Source organism: Sphaeramia orbicularis, chromosome 17 (assembly GCF_902148855.1).
Source record: "Sphaeramia orbicularis chromosome 17, fSphaOr1.1, whole genome shotgun sequence".
Lineage (NCBI taxonomy): Eukaryota > Metazoa > Chordata > Actinopteri > Kurtiformes > Apogonidae > Sphaeramia > Sphaeramia orbicularis.
The window spans coordinates 28,465,548-28,486,686 of NC_043973.1; the positions used below are offsets into that span (position 1 = coordinate 28,465,548).

General features: G+C 37.2%; 1 protein-coding gene across 7 annotated transcripts in view; it reads left to right on the forward strand.

The window, feature by feature from the left end:
• Window positions 1-12,444, forward strand: part of greb1l (GREB1 like retinoic acid receptor coactivator) — a 42,282-nt gene extending 29,838 nt beyond the window's left edge. For 5 of the 7 annotated variants that reach the window (XM_030161211.1, XM_030161214.1, XM_030161215.1 and 2 more), the window contains exons 19-34: window positions 320-456; window positions 644-986; window positions 2,496-2,611; window positions 3,099-3,328; window positions 4,089-4,666; window positions 4,922-5,033; window positions 5,151-5,294; window positions 5,420-5,559; window positions 6,600-6,761; window positions 6,872-7,076; window positions 7,398-7,560; window positions 9,283-9,510; window positions 9,591-9,732; window positions 10,576-10,776; window positions 11,439-11,577; window positions 12,185-12,444. In XM_030161211.1, the coding sequence (XP_030017071.1) occupies window positions 320-456; window positions 644-986; window positions 2,496-2,611; window positions 3,099-3,328; window positions 4,089-4,666; window positions 4,922-5,033; window positions 5,151-5,294; window positions 5,420-5,559; window positions 6,600-6,761; window positions 6,872-7,076; window positions 7,398-7,560; window positions 9,283-9,510; window positions 9,591-9,732; window positions 10,576-10,776; window positions 11,439-11,577; window positions 12,185-12,348 (3,204 nt within the window). In that variant the 3' untranslated portion in view covers window positions 12,349-12,444. The remainder of the gene's footprint in view (window positions 1-319; window positions 457-643; window positions 987-2,495; window positions 2,612-3,098; window positions 3,329-4,088; window positions 4,667-4,921; window positions 5,034-5,150; window positions 5,295-5,419; window positions 5,560-6,599; window positions 6,762-6,871; window positions 7,077-7,397; window positions 7,561-9,282; window positions 9,511-9,590; window positions 9,733-10,575; window positions 10,777-11,438; window positions 11,578-12,184) is intronic. The other 2 variants (XM_030161213.1, XM_030161218.1) reach the window with 1 other exon arrangement.
• Window positions 12,445-21,139: the final 8,695 nt, after the last annotated feature.

Sequence of the window (21,139 nt, forward strand, 5' to 3'; positions counted from 1 at the left end):
CCCCTTAAAAATTCATGTAAAAGCCTCTAAATTGTAAATGTAACTATTAAAAAAAATACTCTATAGACATATGCATCTGTTAACACTAGGTCACAAGTAAGCTTTGCATGACATGCACTGGCTATATAGCTATAGCACACTTTTGTGTGTGTGTGTGTGTGTGTATATATATATATATATATATATATATATATATATATATATATATGTGTGTGTGTGTGTGTGTGTGTGTGTAGGGAAGCTTTAAAAATACAGAATACAGAAGAATGTCAGGTCTCACTGAGTATGATCACCTCTTGACATTAGTTATTTTTTCCAGCAGGGGGAGCAGTCTTGCAAGGAGCAGGTCTACTTTGGCTTGACGGACTACAGCAGCTCCCTGCAATGGGGTGTGGCCAGCCCCATTCTGCGTTGTGATGATGCTTTTGAAAAGATGGCTGTTACCATCCTGGAAAGGTTAGTATGCATTGAAAAAAGTCCAGGGTCAATGTTCTCATCCAGCATTGAAAATCTAGGTATCTGCAAGGAGTTTAAAAGGTAACTTTTATTCTGAGGCGTTTCACTCATGTTCACAAACTCAAATCTGTCAAAACTGGGCCTGAGATCATGTAAAAAATAAGAATCATCTGATTTATTGTCACAGATATCCAGACCTACACAGTATGGTGATTCGCTGCTTCCTGATGATTCAGCAGTACACTGAGGCTATGATGGCGATGACCTCTTCTCCATCCCTGAGAGACCACATAACTCCAGAGACTCTGGCCATGGTGGAGGACTTAATAAACGCCCCGAAAAGAGAGGGATCCCAGGGCCAGGGCCACATGATACTGATCCGTATCCCCTCACCACAGCTGGCAAAGGTGGCCCGGGACAGACTGGAGGATGTGCGGGACAAACTGGGGCTCCAGTTGTGTTTCGCTGTGTTGCTAAGAAACCCTGAGATGGAGCTCAACCTGCCTGACAACTTCATCAGCCGCCTTAAGGTAAGGTGACAATACAAGAACCACATGAAACTAGTCTGTTTCATTCCTTTTTCTATGAAATATTTAAGAAATATATAACAGTTATTGCAGCTGGTTGATCCAAGATATGTTCCGAAAGTCAGCTATATGAGTGAAATGTAAATATTGATCAATATGTAAATAGATTTCAGTGATCAGTGGTATTATTCTCTGTATTTGTCTTTTTGCTGACTTTTTTCAATTAAATCTAACGTTATCTTTTGAGATTGTACTCATATTGATACAGCTCTGTAATAGGGCTACCCTCATAAAAGTTGTAAATAGATTAGAATTCAGTTATTAATTAATTTGTAAACAGTTGATCAAGTGTTAATAAGCTGTTACCACACATTAGAAAAAATGGTAATGGTAACTTGTTGCTTGCCAAATAGTAAACACATCCTCTTCAGCATTCGTCTTCAGTCTAACATTTTAGTCATATCCTAGTGTTTAAATTAATGCTGTCAAATGATTAAAATTTTTAATCAGATTAATCATAGGGTTGCTGTGGATTCATTTTGATTAAGCACAATTAAATATCATTCATTGTTAATCTATATTAATCGCGTTTCATTTTGCATGAGCAAGCAGACACAAGAAAGAAGGGAATATATATGTAGTCAACGTGTTTGTCGCAAGAGGGGCGACACGTTAGCCGAAGTATGAGCAGAATTCCCAACTAACGTATGCTTCACATTAGTGTGTTCAGCTGGATGTGCTTTGGTGAAAAGACAACTCCTTCCTGCAGAGTGTGCATAATACTTTATGTCGGTCGACTGTTCCATCTTGTTTTTTGGGTTTTTTTTTGGCCTCATATTTCCATCCAGAGGGCCAACATGCTGTTTGTCATTTTCCATCTTTATGGGTTGGTTCTGCTGCCTGTCACTACCAGATCAGCTGCCCATTTGCGCATGCGCGACGCTAACTCTGCCTGGACAAACTGCCCCAAATGCGTTAGCAGAGACGGTCAGAGTCATTTTGTGCTGGAGATGGGTTAATTGCATTAAAATTTTTAATCCGATTAATTATGATGATAGATTAATCTGTGTTAATGCGTCAGTTTTGACAGCCAAAGTTAACATATATGAAAGCACGCAATAATAATAATAATACTAGTAATAATAATGATAATAATAATAATAATAATAATAATAATAATAATAATAATAATACATTTTATTTGTATAGTGCTTTTCATGGAACTCAAAGACACTTTACATACAGCAGACAAAAACAGAAACAATCACATTAAAAACAGATAAAATGCAGGTGCAAAGGCAGGTATATGAATATAAAACAATTAAACATTAAAATTAAACATTAAAAGCAATCTTAAATGAGTTTTTCAAAAGGGATTTGTAGGTGTTGAGGTTGGAGCAGTGTCAGGTGGTAGGTGGGAGGGAGTTCAAGAGGGTTGGAGCAGTAATGGAAAAGGCTCTGTCCCCCCAGGTTCAGTGCTTGGTTTATAATAACACGTCTTTTGTTCTGCAGGCATGGAGGGGCATTGTGAATGAAAAGTGGGTACCGCGAACCTTTGAGGATCTTGAAGGGCTGCCATGCATCCTTATCCTGACAGGACAAGACCCACTTGGAGAGACATTGCCCAGGTAAACTTCCTTACCTGCCCACGCAGCAAGTGTAGCCATTGGTCAGTCAAGGTTTTTGTGGAAGGTACATCTCTAATTTCTCCAGAGGTGCTGTTGACTTGTTTTTTGTTGATTGGCCCAGTGTTGCTTTACACGTATACCTTCACCCAGTTTGTCTAGTCTTCTCTAAAGGAGAGATCTAGTTATGTTTTGTCATGTACCTTCAGTCCTGTGTCATATATCATGGTGTCAGCATCAGTAAACTGTCTTAGACCCAGTGCAGCCAGTAATTTGATCAGTTGATCAGTGCATGTAAATTAAATTCTTAGGGCTAGATAGATAGATTGATAGATAGATAGATGTTCTAATCTTTCATTTACAAAACTGTACTTAGTTTAAAAGACACTTTAAGAACTCAAGATCTGTAAGCTACGAGGATGCAATATGTATTTTAATCAGTAAATCATTTAACTACAGCTCCTCGACCTTGATGCTTTTTTCATCATAGGTCCCTTAAATATTGTGACCTACGCCTGATAGCCACTGGCTACCATACTCGTACAGCCCTGGAGCAGGAACTGGCTTTAGCCTGCACCTATGTGACCACACCTGTGGTCCAAGAGCCCAAAAAAGCTACAACTCAGGAGTCAGATGGAGAGAAGGCCAACACAATTTTGAATGATGGAGATGAGCTGGAAAGGCCTCAAAGTAACGGCAGTGCTGCTACCAGAACTTCAGGTGAGTACCTGACCTCTCTGAGATATTGGATTGTTGGACTGAAGATGCACAAAGTCTCTGTTGACATTAAAATTTCGTATTAAGTATTGTGGTTCAACACAATTTCCAGGTACTTGTACATTAACATTTTTACTCATACAGCTTTATACATCCAGCCTGACGACATCTTGACACAGATACATAACTTTATTATCTTTATTACCTTATTATCTTCATTATTTATCCGACAACTTCAAATCTTTTTCAGATTATATGTTTTTTAATAGCTTCCTGAAAATCATCTTTCCACTTTAGATAAATCTATCTCTCTTGGAATAATAATATGTAATAGAATATACCATAAACCTTAGCTAAACCACACATTATGATTGTTACCGTTTAAACAACCCAACCACCAAAGTGAAGTGTAGTTAACTGAACTCAACCTTAAATTTGCACAACAATAAAATGCAATTTACACATGAATCCAAAAACATCATATATAGTCATAAAACACTGACAGGGACCTTTTTTACTACACAGCAGTTTTACTTTTCATACTTTAAGGGCATTTGTTCATTACATACATTGCTGTCTGGGCTTACAACACAAAAAGATAAATGTGCTGTAAAGTGGAAGTTAATTAGATAATTATCTTTCCTCATCAGGATGCAAATGGCCTCCATGCAAAGTTATTACACAGATTAAAATTACACTTTGAACTTCTTGCAAATCACCTTTACTCATTAATCACTGACATTAACTTTGTGTGTTCACACAGGCTCTTTGGCAGAGAATGGTGTCAGTTCTTCTGACATTAACGACTCGGTCCAGAGGCTGTCCACATCCACGTCCACGTCCACATCCACCTGTCCGCTTGAATGTGTCGTCACTTCAGACAGTCAAAGCTTCAAGCAGGAGTGTGATTCTGTAGGGAGCCAGCTCCCTTCTAGCAACTCCAAAGACTCCAAGACAACTCCTTCTCTTTATTCCAGTTCCTCATCAACATCATCGTCATACTCGCCATCTTCCTCCTCTACCCAGAAGCCCAGTCAGTCCACACAGTGTGGCCGTGCCCCAAAGCCTGCGCGAGTGTCACCACGAACAGTCATAATGTCCCGACCGGCGTACAACCTGCTTTCAGGAGAGTCGGGGGGTCAGCTGAGCGCCATATCCCTGCTGCCTCATTATGACATGGAGTGGAGTAGCCCACTGAAGCCTCCTATCAGTCAAACCCTGCGAGGGATAGAGGAGAGCTTGTACTATCGCCAGTGGACCACTGCCAGGCAGCATCACGCAGATTATGCAGCATCTTCTGAACCTCATCCACGACGCGTGCTACTCATTGGACCTCCACAGGTAACAAACTCAAACTCTGCTCTCCTATGTGTTTGAATGAATCACATGTCTTTATCGATAGAATGTATACTCAGATATTAAAAATATAAACCTTTAGTGGTAATAGTAGTAGGGATTTTTTTCATTATCCCAGCGTACATTTAATATGAGTCTGCTTTTTTGTTGCAAAATAATCGGACATCATAGTTTTACTTATTGGTATTGTGTGTTAGGTGCTATTTTAGCATTGTGATGATCATACCTTTTTTGTCCCAGGTGGGAAAAACAGGTGCCTACCTGCAGTTTCTGCGTATCCTGTTTAGGATGCTCATCAGATTGTTGGAGGTTGATGTATATGATGAGGAAGAGCAGGGAGAGGAGGAAGAAGGTGAGGATTGTTACCTTATCGTTCTATTTATACTTCACATTTGGTACTGTTGTATCGTACTGTTGCTGATAATTCTTTAAGTTATTTTTTCATGTGAATTGTTTTCTCCCTCGATAGAAACACCAGTTTCAGCTTCAGTAAATTTCCAGTGGCCTGACATTGAAGGAATTCAAAGGCTGCCATTTGACCCCTACCCTCGAGACCCTAAGTTTAGGAAGGCCAGTCCTGTTTACTCTGACAAGATGCCAAAGTGCTTAAAAGGTTAGTAGACATATGCAAACAGAGGCAGTAAATCAATCATTATATGCAAAGCATGTATGTACATCTAATATCAGTATAAACAAGCTTATCTCATTGACATCGTTGCACATGTTTGGTATTTGCAGTGTTTAAACAAGAAGGAGAGAGCCAAACACCAGCTAAACGAGAGACCAAGTCCATACGTTTGAGCAAGTTTGCTGCCCATAATGCCTTTCACCACTGTGAACAGTGTCACCATTACTGTGAAGCAGGCCCAGCTTCGCAGGTGAGCAGAGTCTTTGGCTGGGTTGTTTGCTGCTGTGTTTCTGTGCTTTTCTGTGGTCTCTCCACCTTTTCACTCTCCCTAAACTGACTGAGGCAGATGGTCAGCCACTCTGAGCCAGGTTCTGTCAGAGGTTTCTCCTGTTAAGGTAGTGGTTCTCAATCTTTTTCTGTGGGGCCCCCCTTTTGGAGGACAAAAAAATCTCCAGGCCCCTCTCAACCCCAACAACATTGTAACAGTGGTGCAATTATAACATTTATTGAAAAAATTATTGTAACAATACTTTTTGCTTGAACAATACAAATAAACTCAACAAGACTGTTCCATGAGACAATATTTTTCCAAATAAAAATAGGAAATGTGGAATTATCTTACAACTCTGACAATAAAGTAACTTTTTTTTTTGAACAAACAAATTTTGGTAACAAAGATGAAAATTTTAACAACATCAGTGGCTGCAATGAGCCCATTTACATTGCACATCTCAGAACATTTAAGTGCAAACTGTACAAAAACAGGAACATTGCACATTTTTTCTTTTCCAATCAAATCCTGGTCCATTCTCCAAACTTAAACTCTTTGTCTAGTCTAGTGACAGATCACCATGGTAGTAGATTTGTTTGTTGTACATCCCTAAAATGAGTCCAGGGTGCTCCAATACTAAAACATTAGTTCCACCTGCTACATGTTCTAACCTAAAAAAAAAAAAAAAAAAAAACACACAGGAGAGATCTCATACCCCCCTTGGCAAGCCTTCACTACCCCCCTAAGGGGCCCGCCCCAGTTTGAGAAACACTGTGTTAAGGGAACATTTCCTTCCAACTGTCTCCAAGTGCTCGTTCTTGTAGGGTTTCCCTCTCTGTAATATCCACCTAATACCGTAACTTAAGTAAACTGAAGTGAATTGTACTTGGATAACTTAAAAGACTGTCAAGTCACAGTTTCAGATACACACCTCAGTTGTCAGAGTATTTCCATCTTTGCTGTGCTGTATAATGATGACCTCTCTGGGTTAATAATGCATGTTTGTGTGTGCGTTACAGCTGTCAGAGTGCGTCTTCCATACTTTCACCTTCTGCTCCTCCATGCTGGGAGAAGAGGTCCAGCTTCAGTTTGTCATTCCCAAAGCCAAGGAGAAGCACTTTGTCTTCAGTCAGCAGGGAAGCCATCTAGAGAGCATGCGCCTGCCACTGATCTCTAACAAGGTTAGAGAATTGATCTTTATGTTTCAACTTGTTAGTATGAGTCGAAAGATCACAACGTAAATTTTAAAGCAGAATGATTAACTTGAAATTCCTTCTATGTTTGCCTCAAGGATACTGATATGTTGAAGAGTCCAATCTTTACCCCAACAACGGGACGCCAAGAGCACGGCCTGCTCAATATTTTCCACGCCCTGGAGGGTGCATCTCATTTACACATCCTGGTAGTCAAACAGTTTGAGATGCCTCTTTACAGGAAGTACTGGCCCAACCACATTCTGCTTGTCCTGCCCGCTATGTTCAACAATGCAGGAGTCGGTGAGTGTCATTTTTGATGTGCGAATGCAAAGCAGATTTGACCTTTTATTTAAAAAAATCACTAAATACCATCTGACATTTATGAAGCACTGAAAGAAAGTTAAATCTGTGTTCTCATACTTATTATCCCCTACTGATAATGAGGGTTTAAAACAAGGAGCTCGTCGTATTTTTATTATGTTAATTATCAGTCATGTTCATTTACAGTAGGTTACAGTTCAGATGTAGCCTAGGAGAGTGTAATGATGAATGAAAACATCTGCAGTTTTATGTTTGAGTACACTCGAACAGGGACTCAACTAGCTCTGTTATCTGTTTAAGGTGCTGCGCGCTTCATGATCAAAGAGCTGTCGTACCACAACCTGGAGCTCGAGAGAAATCGTTTGGAGGAGCAAGGTGTCAAGAGACAAAATGTATGGCCTTTCATTGTCATGATGGATGACTCCTGCGTGTTGTGGAATGCCCACCAGCCACTAGACAGCAGGTAGTTATTGTTTGTGATTGATACATTTGCAGAGAATAGTTGCAGCATTTTTAGGGGTTAATTTATACACATGAATTACTTTTTTCACTTGACATAACAATTGTTAGGTCAGAGTGAAAAACTACTGAAATATAGAAACTAATACTTTACATATGCATGTTTGTTAAATGCATATGCTGCCCGTTTTGGAGAAAAAATAAGAATGAAACAGATAAATCTACTATTTTTGTGTCATCATCATCTGTTCATGGGGTTCTTTCACGCACTGGCAGTTACAGCCAAAAATGTGGGTTGTAAGGTGAAGTTTTTCTAAATCAGTATGACCAACACACTTTTTAGCTCACCAGCTGATAGGTCATGAGCTGTTGTGAAAGCTCTGTGTTCGTTGACATCGTCGTCTTCATTAGCAATTTTTTCAAACATGTGCTCCAACGTAACTGGTCAGATTAATTTCATATTTTATATGTCGCTTCCTTCGGACAATATCTAAAAAGTTTGTCCAGAGTTTTGAGAATTTTAGATTTTTGGATTTATGTTGAATTTTTAAATATTTAAAATGTGCCTTTACTTATAATGGGCCATATTGTGATGGTGTATAACATGGAAATGATTAGAGATATCAATATAGTTACTATTGAGCACTGATTGGTAGTCATTAATGGACTTTCAGTTGGGTTTATGACCTTTGACCCTATTATTATTATTATTATAAATGATAATAATAATAATAATAATAATAATAATAATAATAATAATAATAATAATAACAATAATACATGCATACATACATACATACATACATACATATATATATACATACATAAATACATAAAATAAGTTGACCTTGATAATATGACCGTACCTACTGTTGATTTACTCTTTATAGTTACAGCAGTTAACAGGGTTCCTGCGGGGTCTTATAAACTGTTAAAAGTCTTTAATTTACAAATCTGCATCTAATACCTTAAAAAGGTCTTTAAAAGCTATTATATTTGATATGGTAGGTCTTAAGATATGTTGCCATAAACTGGTTGGCTGTATTGTGTTTAAATGTATCTGGCAAATGTCAAAGCGGCAAAGAAAGTAATGTTAGTCTACTCAGTTCCACCCTTTACAACCCGACAATTTATACTGAAATAAGGAACCAAGTATTGATAACTTTGCAGCCCCCAGTGAGAAGTGATCACAGAACATTCAACCCAACACGTGCAGTCGTTAGTTCAACTCGGAATGATGAGAATCAAGGTGTTGGAGTAAATAAATACATTACAATACAAACATTCTTGGAGTCACAAATTTTTGCCAGTATGTCTGTGAAATAGGCTGTGAAATTGACATTTAATTCTGTCCTTAGTAGTCTTAAAAAGGTCTTAAAAAGTCTTAAATTTACCTTCTAGAAACCTGTAGGAACCCTGTAACAGTAAGTTTCCAAATAATGCAGCCTTCCATATTTGAATAGCAGTCAGTGTATATACTCTGCCTGTCTCACTAATCCTTCCACTTCCAGTGGGATTGGGGTCCAGTGCATTTCTCACAGTTCATTAGTTGAGTTGTCCTCCAGTGAAAGCACCACCCACTTCTGTTGGCATATTGGTCTCCTGCATCAAGATAACATAGCAGCAGAACATGACAACCTCTTAAATTCTTGATAGAACATGCCGCTGAGCTACAGGGCCTATTTTTATCATATTTGCTCATCCTGTTTTTCTGTGCATCTCTTAGTGAATCATCAGAGGGAAGTTCAGCCATCACCAATGTGTCTCTGAAAACGGTGCTGAAGCTAATGGAGACAACACCAAAGATTTCCCTCTACGCAATGTGTGGAACACGCAAGTGGAGCAGCGGCCTGTCCCATCAGCCTCGTGGCCAGCCTTTCAGCCGATGTCACCTCCACGACTTTATCCTGCTCAACGTGGACCTGACGCAGAACGTTCAGTATGACCTCAATCGGTAAGTTAGCAGGCCATCGCTCCCTTCAGTTGGACATTTGGTGATGTTGTGACATTAATGTTTTGTGTGTTTGTGTGCAGGTACAGCTGTGAGGAGGTGGATTTTAATCTGAGGGTGAACAGCAGTGGGCTGTTGCTGTGTCGCTTCAACAATTTCAGCTTCATGAAGAAACACATTCCAGTTGGGGGGAACAAAGACTTTCTGGTCAAACCTAAACTCATGGTAAGTGTTGTATTCGTACAGTCTTGACCTGGAGTGTCAAACTCATTTTAGTTCAGGGGCCACATCCTCCAATATGATCTGAAGTGGGCCGGACCAGTAAAATAATGATGTGATATATAAATAATGTCAACTCCAAACTTTTCTCTATGTTTCAGAGTGAAAAAAATAAAATTACATTTTGAAAATGTTTACATTTACAAACAATCCTTTAGCATGAACAACCATGATAAAACTTAAATGTATTAAGAAAAATAAGTACAATTGTAACAATATTCTGCCTCAGTTTATCATTTACACAAGTGCATTACAATTTACAGATCATAGTGGAAACATTTAGTAGTAACAACAACAATAATGGACATAATATTGTTAAAATTGCACTTCTCCTCAGAAATTTCTGGTTTTATATTTGTTCCGATTTTTACATTTTTAGTGAAACGATAGTTTATAAATGTAAACATTTTCATGTAATTTTACTTTTACACTAAAACAAAGAGAAGATTTTGCAGTTGTCATTATTTATAGGTTATTATGATAGTATTTTACAGGTCTGACCTACTTGAGATTGAATTGGGCTGAATGTGGAACCTGAACTAAAATGATTAATATTTTCAGTGTAACTTCTGCGTTTCACAAAGTTCATCCCACAGGCCAAATTGGACCCTTTGGCAGGCCAGTTTTGGCCCCAGGCCGTATGTTTGACATCTGTGATCTAGACCTTTCTCTGGGAGTTACATACATGCTTTGTATCCTATCATCATATACAATGTTATGTGATTTTTGTCTCCATATCAGTTAATATATAACACTATTCAAAGCTGAACTGATTTCTCTTACCTCTAGGAAATAGAAAATCCTGTCCCAATCAGACCAGCGCAGTACGTCTGCGCCCCAGACAGTGAGCAGACCCTCCTGGACGCCCCGGCCCAGTTCCTTCTAGAAAAGTTCCTCCAGAGCTGCAGCCATAGACTGTTTCCAATGGCTGTTGAGAACAGAGATAACCCAGTTCTGTCCATCGACAGCTACCTCAACCTCAGCCCAGAGGTAAGAGCTGCCCTGGGATTACAGTTGAAAACAAGAAGGAGCATCATCCCTTTGACTTTAAAGCACAGTGCACAATGGTCCGAGTAATGTGAGCGTCTGTGAGCTGTTGTTGAAGCTTTAACATGCTGATATTTATCTGCTTGAGTCCCACTGTTTGAGGAAAATCTTAGATGTGTTCAGTTTTAAAATAAGAAACACCTGTTGTCAGGGTTTATTTCAAATGTCTTCAGTAGTTTAAAGTTTCTAGAATGTTCTCAGCCCTCAGAGGAGCACTCTGCAGATGTTAGATGTTACCCACCATCTGTTTTACTCAGAACATTCTGACCTGCATCCACGCACATGTGCAAACATTGAATGCTAACTGTGCATATTTGAACTGTGCAAAAGAGGCGATAACTGAGTCCCGTTGCACACCTTTGCACATCCTGAGTACATGCATACCTAAACACATTTCTGGTGTTAGTTTTTAATTTTCTTATGGAAATAAATCACAGCACATTCTTGCATATAAATCAACCAATAAATCTGTAAGTAGAGAACCTCTAATGATTCACCACAGGGACCACTATGGCTTTGTAATTGTTCTTTAATTTACTGTAACAGGCGATCGGAGTACTTTTCATTACTGCTGAGTGGTTTATCTTGTTTTACTTTTACCATAGATTACTGTGTGCTACTTCAACTCTCGTCCACACTCCACCAACCTGAACCACCAGGGTCTGGTGTTCAGCGGCCTGTTGCTGTACCTCAGCGACTCCTTCATTGTCTCTGGACTCCTCAAGAAATTCCGTTTCCTCCAAGGTGACTCATCAGACATATTATTCATGCATGTCTGCTTTTCTTCTGTTGTGTAAGGTAGTTGAAGTGATTCTGTTGTGTTGTCAGTGATTTCTGTGAGTTTGCTGCTGTCTTCCTTTGACTCTTAGGCTACATTCAGACTTCAAGCAAATGTGGCCTAAATCGGATTTTTTTTGCCCATATGTGACCTGTATCTGATCTGTTAAAGACAGTTTAAACAGCACAAATCTGATTTTTTCAAATCCGACCCAGGACACTTTCAAATGTGGTCCTAAATCTGATACGTATCTGATATTTTGCAATGCGACTTCAGTCTTATGTTTGGCTGTGAAATGGGCATTAAATTCTGTTCTAAGTAGTCTTAAAAAGGTCTTAAAAAGTCTTAAGTTTTACTTGTAGAAACCTGTAGGAACCCTGTAAATATTCTATTAAATATGCTGCTGATGAAGAACATTTAAATTCTTTTATTATTTTCTATAAATAATCCAGGGCAAAGTTCATTTCACCACAGCAGCTCATCTCAGTGAACCACTAGCGGGGGTTTCAGATAAACTCTCTACCTCTGATTTCCGTCTCATCTTTTACGTTTCCTCTTCCGTCGTGTCCTCAGGTGCCACCCTCTGTGTGATCTGCCAAGACAGAAGCTCCCTGCGTCAGACCATCGTCAGACTGGAACTGGAAGACGAATGGCAGTTCCGCCTGTGGGACGAGTTTCAGACGGCCAACTGCAGCGCAGATCGACCCCTCTACTTTCTGACAGGCCGCCACAATTGACCTGAAACCAGAAATTAGATTTGATTAAAAAAAAAAAAAAAACAGCCAGCGACCACACATGTTGCTGTTCCTGTGGAAGGTCAGAGTGGGTACACTGGAACGGAAAACCCCCAAAGTGCCCCCCACCCTTGTGAGCGGACCTAACACAGCTTTCCTTAACTCTGCACTATCCCTGGTCAGCGTATGTTGCCTCGTGTTTGAAGCTGGGCTCATCTCCACTTGACTTCTACTGATACAGACTTTAAGGCTAATGACGTTCATTTTGTCTTCTGTTTATGTAATTATACGTTTCTTTTTTTTTTCTTTTCAGACAAGGTATAGTTTTTTAGATGTTACCTTCTGGCTTCTGAGGAAGACTGGAGTCACAGTCGAAACTGTCAAGCAGGTAACATCTAAAAAACTGTACCTTGTCTGAACAAAAGAAAAGTATGATACAGACTTTGCTGTGACAAAAAAAAACACAGCTGAAAATGAACTCTATTTGTTTTGTTCTTGTATTTTGCATAAATACACGCTCCCCAATTGATAATGTGACTATTTGAAGATTGTATTGTGTACAGGGACTCTGCGTATGTCCTGTCCGGGGCATACCTTTATATCTCAGGGTTTATAGTAAAAGAGAGGTTCTTTAAAAGGGTAAAGCTGTTTTCTCCCTGTTCACAGTGTATTTTTTGGCATTAACTTATGTTGGCACCAAAGACATCCTCTGCTGCACCTTGCCTTTTCCCTTCACATCCGTTTTCCCTTCTTCTTCACTCCTTGAACTCTCTCATAACAAAACAAATTTAAGCAGGTGTTTAGCTGGTACTGATCATACACTAGTGTATTACAAGAGTATCACATTCTATAATTATCATGCAGTATTATCACAGGATTAAAATGGTTACACTCATGTGCCTCTCAGATATTTATGTGGTATCGATACTGCATAATTTTCACATTAATTCATCCAAATAATGAACAGTGAGGTCATTTCCTTTTGTGACTGTAGGATGTTAATGTGTCTGTTGTGGCCTGAATATACAACACATGACCACATAGTTTTAATTTTACATTTCATCGATTAGTGTTTCTTTGTAGATCTGTAAGATAAAGCAACATAAAAAAAATAATAATAATAGAGTTCGCCCTCAGTGTCAAGCCTAATCACTGCCAAATACAACACTGACTGTGCCTGGGATCTCACCCAAATATCAGCTTTTATCCAAAGAAAGAGAGAAAAAGTGTAATTGCAAACAGTTCACCATACCACTTCATATACTTGAAAGGAAAATGTTATATATATATTTCTGCACAGGGTTGTCCAAAGAGATACCTTAGGTAATATTTCATACAGATGTCATTGTTCAAGTCCCTAATTTTTTGGACTAATGAGAATGAAGAAACTATGTAACTGTGAGGCAAAAAGGTGAAGAAAAGGAAGATTTTGACTGTGGACTGCTGTTGTGTTTAAAGTTGTGTTTACATTATTAATATATTGTATCATCCCCTTTACAACTGAGGGCCACTAATATTTGTTTTTTAACCTTGTGTAACTTTTGCCAGTATATTTTGGTCATTTTGTCTTTGTGCATTTTATGTTTCGCGAAGATAAGAAAAATCTACCTAGATGCGTCCTCACCGTTAACGTCTGTATCCCTTTTCTGTTCTGGTGTTGGGATTTTTATTGAAAATGAAAATCAAGTCCAAGAGGGATTACTTATTTATTTGACAAATATTTTTGGACTGATAATCATATTGAAGTGTAATAATAATATTTGATTATTGCATGCACGTTTCCCCTTCAAAACCGTCTGTGAAGGTTTTGCACAAGACCCAGATGAATGATCATTAAATCTACTGAATGTCGACAGGGTGGGGAATGTGAACTTGCACTATACAAGTCGCCAGCAGAAAAATGTATTTCTCACCAAGCAAAATGTTTAAATTAAGTTCTTGGTTCCTCCAAACAAATGTAATCGAAGCGTAAAATCAAACTCCACTTGTCCGTACACCATGTCTTGATAATTTAACACTTAATATGCAACTTGCTCTCACAATCTTCACTAAAATGTCAACCGTTTTGATAACCATGTGCAGCCACTGGAAGCCTTGGTGTCTTGGTGATCTACCTCATGTTTACCATTGTGTTTGCAGCTGTGAACATATGATATTAGGGCCATGCTATTGTTGTTCAAATTTATGAATGTAATAAAAATGTTTAAAAAAATGTAAAATCATCGCCTTTGTCTTAGTTTGTTTCTGCCTCATATTGTCGCTTTTTCTTTAACCCTTTCATGCATAGTGGTCACTCCAGTGGACAGTTCTTCTCCAACTGTTCTCTTATATATTCATGGATTTTATTGTTTTAGTTCCATATCAACCAACACAGTGGATGCTTATGCATCATCCCATACACTGACATTCATACCATTACTGTAACTTTGCTGTTCTTGATAAACCTGATCTGCACTAACATGTTTAGGTGTAAATCAATTGCTTGCTATTGTTATTAGACTGTAGTTAACCATTTTAATTAACCCCTTTAGCCCTATCAGCCCACCCGCAGGCCGAAAAAAATTATATTAATATTCATCTACTATAAAAATATAATAAATCAGGACAATGGATGTTTTTTTCAACTTTTGCTCAAAGTTTAGACCCTAATGTTAATAAAAGTACATCAAAAGTGTATTTTAGTGCAAACTTTAATGTTCAAACATGATTTTTAATCTTTGTGGGGTGAAATATACGCTATTAAAAATCTCTGACACGAACAGTTAATTTATGCATATCATCGTCAATCCAGCCGACAAAAAAGCAGGCGAGGATAAAAAATTCCAATTTCTCTTTTAGTTTGTTACAGTTTACTCAGGCATGGTAATAGATACAATATTTTAGACAATGGGAATAGATTCTGTGAGGTCTCTAAATGTCCATAGACACCAAGAACATCCATATGAACCTTATTATTACAAGTATAAGGAATTCTTCATTTACTTTGGGTATGTCTTTTTAAGCGTTTTTCCCCTGAAAATACAGTCAGGGTTAAACAGGTTAAATAAAAAGTTGTTGTTGTTTTTTTTGCACATTATCTCTATAAAATGAGTAATAACTAATATTAGAGTATGTTAAAATTTGACAAAACACTTCAAAAATTAAATGCATGATGTCCAGCTGAGTGGGTATTTTTGCAACTCCATCAATTGCATTGTTTTTTTCTTGCCTAAAGAGGAATAAAAACTCAATATCTTGATTAGGGTCAAAACACAGTATTCAAAATCTCTCTGATGGGACATTTTAGAGACAATTTGACCCACATTTTTACTTTTAAATTCATTTTTGCTTTAGTTGGACCACAAGGGATTATCCAAAACAAGGAGCTACTTTGTATTGAAATAAATGTTGGAATGGCGATCAATTAAAGTTCGCCCTCGGTCAGGACATTACTGTGTTTGGACCCATTAAGGTTCTCATAATTCATGCATGAAAGGGTTAAACATGCAGCGGTGTGTTGCACTTTTATGTGAGACTTTACACCGATCAGCCTCAGTATTCTGACCACTGACAGGTAAAGTGGTATGGGGCTTATGTTAAATATCTCATTATAATGGGACCTGTCAGTGGGTGGGATATACACTGAACAAAAATATAAATGCACGACTTTTGTTTTTGTTCCCATTTTTCATGAGCTGAACGCAAAGATCTAAAACTTTTTCTACGAACACAAAAGGCCTATTTCTCTCAAATATTGTTCATAAATTTGTCTAAATCTGTGTTAGTGAGCACTTCTCCTTTGTCCTTTGCTGAGATAATCCATCCACCTCACAGGTGTGGCATATCAAGATGCTGATTAGACAGCAGGATTATTGCACAGGTGTGACTTAGGCTGGCCACAATAAAAGGCCACTCTAAAATGTGCACTTTTACTGTATTGGGTGGTCCAGGGGGGTCAGAAAACCAGTCAGTATTTGGTGTGACCACCATTTTCCTCGCACAGTCTTCTTCATGAATTCTCTGAAACAGCTTTGGAGATGGCTTATGGTAGAGAAATGAACATTCAATTCACAGGCAAAAGCTCTGGTGGAGATTCCTGAAGTCAGCATGCCAATTTCATATTCCCTCAAAACTTGTGACATCTGTGGTATTGTGCTGTGTGATAAAACTGCACATTTTAGACTGGCTTTTTATTGTGGCCAGCCTAAGGCACACCTGTGCAAAAATCCTGCTGTCTAATCAGCATCTTGATATGCCACACCTGTGAGGTGGATGGATTATCTCAGCAAAGAAGGAGTGTTCACTAACACAAATGTAGACAGATTTGTGAACAATATTTGAGAGAAATAAACCTTGTGTGTACACAGAAAAAGTTTTAGATCTTTGAGTTCAGCTCATGAAAAATGGAAGCAAAAACAAAAGTCGTGCATTTATATTTTTGTTCAGTGTATATTAGACATCAAGCCAACATGTAGACTTCTTGTTGTGGGTCTTATACCCCTGGTAGGGTCTCCCATGGCAAACTGGTCCTGGGTGATGGGTCAGACTAAGAGCAGTTCAGAAGGTAAGTGTTTGCTTTCAACTGGCAATGCACTGGTGAGATGATCTCCAGTGGATCCAGGGACATTGAAAGGTAAGTATAGGGTGACATCAGCTAAACTGGTCCACTTTTTGGTTAACTGCTTAGGAAAATTTTTAAAAGCTATGTTGTTGAGCCGCATTATGTAATAAATTCCCATTTTGTAATAAAAGTTCAAAATGTAATAAGAATGTCACATCATCTTGTAATAAAGCTGCATTACGTAATAAACTGACGCATTTTGTAATAAACTGCGTCAACGCATTATATAGTAAATTTTTTCACATTATGTTGTAAGTTATTACAATTTGATAATTTATTTTATTTTATTTTATCTTTATTTTTAAAAAAATGTAATAACATGGTTCATGATGTAATAACAATCCAAATTCATATAATTTCAGAGCAATTTAGAAGAAATTAGTCACAGGAGCTACAGGTAATGTCATCAGAACTTTAACCACACAGTTTACAGATTAATTTAGTACATTACATTTTCCTGAAAATAAAAACGTGTCAAGTGCATTTTGTAATAAATTTCTCAAATTGTAATAACTTACTACACTTAATGCGAAAAAAATTATTACGTAATGCATTGAGGTAGTTTATTACAAAATGTGTCAGTTTATTACATAATGTGGCTTTATTACAAGATGACGTGACATTCTTATTACGTTTTGAACTTTTATTGCATAATGGGAATTTATTACATAATGTGGCTCAACATATGTATTTCTCTGAATTATATTTTTGTAGGAAATAGGATAAGTATTCAATATTTTTGTGTAGAATTGATGAAGTAAAATCTAATTGTTCAGGTCCTATAGGTTTAGAAACATCAGCTGTCCCACATTTTTCAGATGAGCTGTCTTGAGGTAAAATGGACCATGTGTTCAGCTAAAATGAGACACTGAAGTTGAAAACAGGAATTTTTAATCACCCTGAAAAGCCTAAAAAATGTGCACTATCTCCACCAGAGGGCGACTTTCCTCTAGGTAACCTTAAACTTCAGTTGTGTGTTTCATCTTTCAAAGTTTCTTTAACCCTTTCATACATGAATTATGAGAACCTGAGTCGAGATTTTTTTCCTGAGTGTTTTTATTCCTCTTTAGGCATGAAAAAATAATGCAATTGATTTTTTTAATAAACCAGTTTTTTTTTTTTTTTATGAAGGTAGAGTTGTTTCTTTATTGCTTTAACTAAAAAAAAAATCAATAAAAAAAAGTGTTTGAATGAAAAAAAAATTACATTTGAACATTTTTTCCTTGATTGAAGTTAATTTTTTTATTGATTTTTTTTTTTTTTTTTTTGTTAAAGCAATAAAGAAACAAATCTACACAGAAAAATTGCCTGTGTTTAAATAACACTTAAAGAGTTAATTTTAACACTACCTCAGTGAACATATGGTCCCTATCTACAAAGTGTAAAATTTACACTGAACATAGAGTTACATTTCCAGAGTCAACTTTACTCTAGTAAGAGTTATTATGGTACACTACACTACACTAATTAGTGTCAATCAAGTTTTACACTATGTGAGAAGTAACACCCATAGTGTTAGTCACATTCAACACTGAAGAGCTAAGTGTTAAGAAATAACTTTTCCAGTGTTAAACCTACTTAACACTACATGTTGATAAATAAATCACTCCAAAGAGTGTTGAGTTTTAACTGCCTCCTACCAGTGTTACATATGATGTACTATAGCCCCAGTGTCTGCAGGGAGGAAAAAAAGATACAATTATTTCTGTTCCCAATTTATTCCAAGTGAAAATGAAATATTGCAGTTAAAAGTAAACATAAAATGACATGTAAAATGAAAGCCGCTGACCCAATATCACGTTATCCATTTGAAATTCGGTGTTTGAAAACACGTACCCAACACTGACAATGACGACGTAACTTTATTCTTGCACACAGATTCTGTTTGGATGAAATAACAAAAGCAATAGTTTATTTACACGAACTTACAAACGCAGTTTTTCGATGCGAGGAAGATGGTGATGCCACAGTCCGACTTCTCACTCAGTTTGAGCGCAGAGGTTGGTGGGGGGGGGGGCTTTTCAGAGTCATTATTTTTTAACACTGAAAGGTATCTTGCGCTTATTGGTGTTGAATTAACTCTGAGAGAGTCAATTTACTTTAACACTGAATATATGACACTGTAAAACCTCTGTTAACTCCAATTATTTTCACCAACACCGGAAGTTATCTTGTTAAATTTTACTCTGTCCATTGTTGGAATAACTCCGAAAGAATTAAAATACTTTGACACTGCATTTTTTACACTGGCAAATTTATTGTGTACCTTCATAATTTTTTGTGGAGTTCCAAAAATGTCCACTCGGCTGGACACCATGTTTAATTTTTCAATATCAGAAAGTGATATACAAAACCAAAACATTTTTAATGCAGCTAATCTGATGTTTTTTCACATTTTATCATATTCTCAATTTTTATTAGCAATTGATTTACACTCAAACATGTAACTGCAGATCAGGTTTATCAAGAACAGCAAAGTTATAGTAGTGGTATGAATGTCAGTGTATGGGATGGTGCGTAAGCGTCCACTGCGTTGGCTGATATGGAACTAAAACAACAAAACCCATGAAAATACAAGAGAACAGATGTAGAATAAGTGTCCACTGGAGTGACCACTATGCATGAAAGGGTTAAAAGGTGTTTACTCTTGTCAGGTTATTATTATTATTATTATTTTTTTTTTTTTTCCATTCACGTTTCTGGATGTATTATTGTGAAGAAGTATCATTCAGACACATTTCCAGCCATAAATTACCATGAAATGTTGGGCATTGTTGCAGATCTTTTGATTATTTTGCTCCTCTTATAAAATACATTCCTTGATCAACATTAAAGTAATGCCATTTCCCGGATGTAAAAAGCTTGTGAGCAACAACAATAAAATCTTGCATTACTACTTTAAAAGAGAAAGGAAAATAAGTGTTTAAATGTTGACAGACCAAACAAACAAACAAAAAAAACGGCAAAGAAATATTTGAAAATGTTTGAAATTTGGTTGAAAAATGCAAACACACCAACAGTCCTAATGGTCACGCAAAGTTATAGTTCAAACTGGAGGTGTCCCAGTAGGACAGGGGTGTCAAACTCATTTTCATTCAGGGGACACATTCAGCCCAATTTAATCTCCGGTGGGCCAGACCAGAAAAATAATAACAGTGAAAAAAGTAAAATTATATTATGAACAGGTTTACATCTACAAAGTTTCCTTAAAAATCTGAATAACATGAACAACTTGAATAGTCATAAGAAAAACAAGTGCAATTTTAACATTTTAACAATATTCTGCTTCGTTTTTATCAGTTTATCATTTACACATGTGCATTACAATCGCACAAAACATTTAGTAACAGACAGAATATTGGTCAAATTGCATTTACATTTCTTAAGACATTTCCATTTGTTCATATTTGTTCAGGTTATTCACATTTTTTGTAAAAGTAGAGTTTGGTAATGTAAACATTTTCATGTAAATTTACTTTCTTACCCCCACAAAAAACAAAGAAAATTTGGGGTTGTCATTACTTATAGGTTATTATGATAATATTTTACTGGTTCTGACCCACTTGAAATCTAATTGGGCTGTATGTGTCTGTATGTGGAACCTGAATTAAAATGATTTTCCCACCATTGATTGTTAATATCTTCAGTGTCATTTTTTTTGCATATTTTCTGTTGTTAAAACAAGTTGTCAAAAAAGTAGTAACATTTTCAATGCACTCACATCAATAATTGTGATGAATTCTATTTGTTTTACAGTAGATTTTGTGGTAAAACATTCTTACATTCAGTACAAGGGCTGTTTCTAAGCATTTTCCAAGAATACACAATCAGGTTCTTCACTGGCTCTAAACACGTGAAAAAGCTAAGATTGGTCACACTTTTGGTGTGGTCCCTTTTGCTTTTGGAAAATGATTTAGTTTTTTTAGGCTGCGCATAAGCTGCTCTAAGTTTTTAAATAAAATGTTGTTGACAGGTGGCTATCAGAGTTCCAGGTGGCCATCTTGAGTGGTAAAGCTTTGCCCTGACAAATACTTCCAAGGACTACAATACAAAGCAGCCATTGGAAATCAGCCTCTAAACTAAATGTGCCAATTGTAAGTTGGGTGCCTGCCCTTTTCACTACATGGATGATAAAGTAACAACCTTCTATGCCTCATGTGCTATAAAAACTATTTTTGCAAACTCACTTGCTCC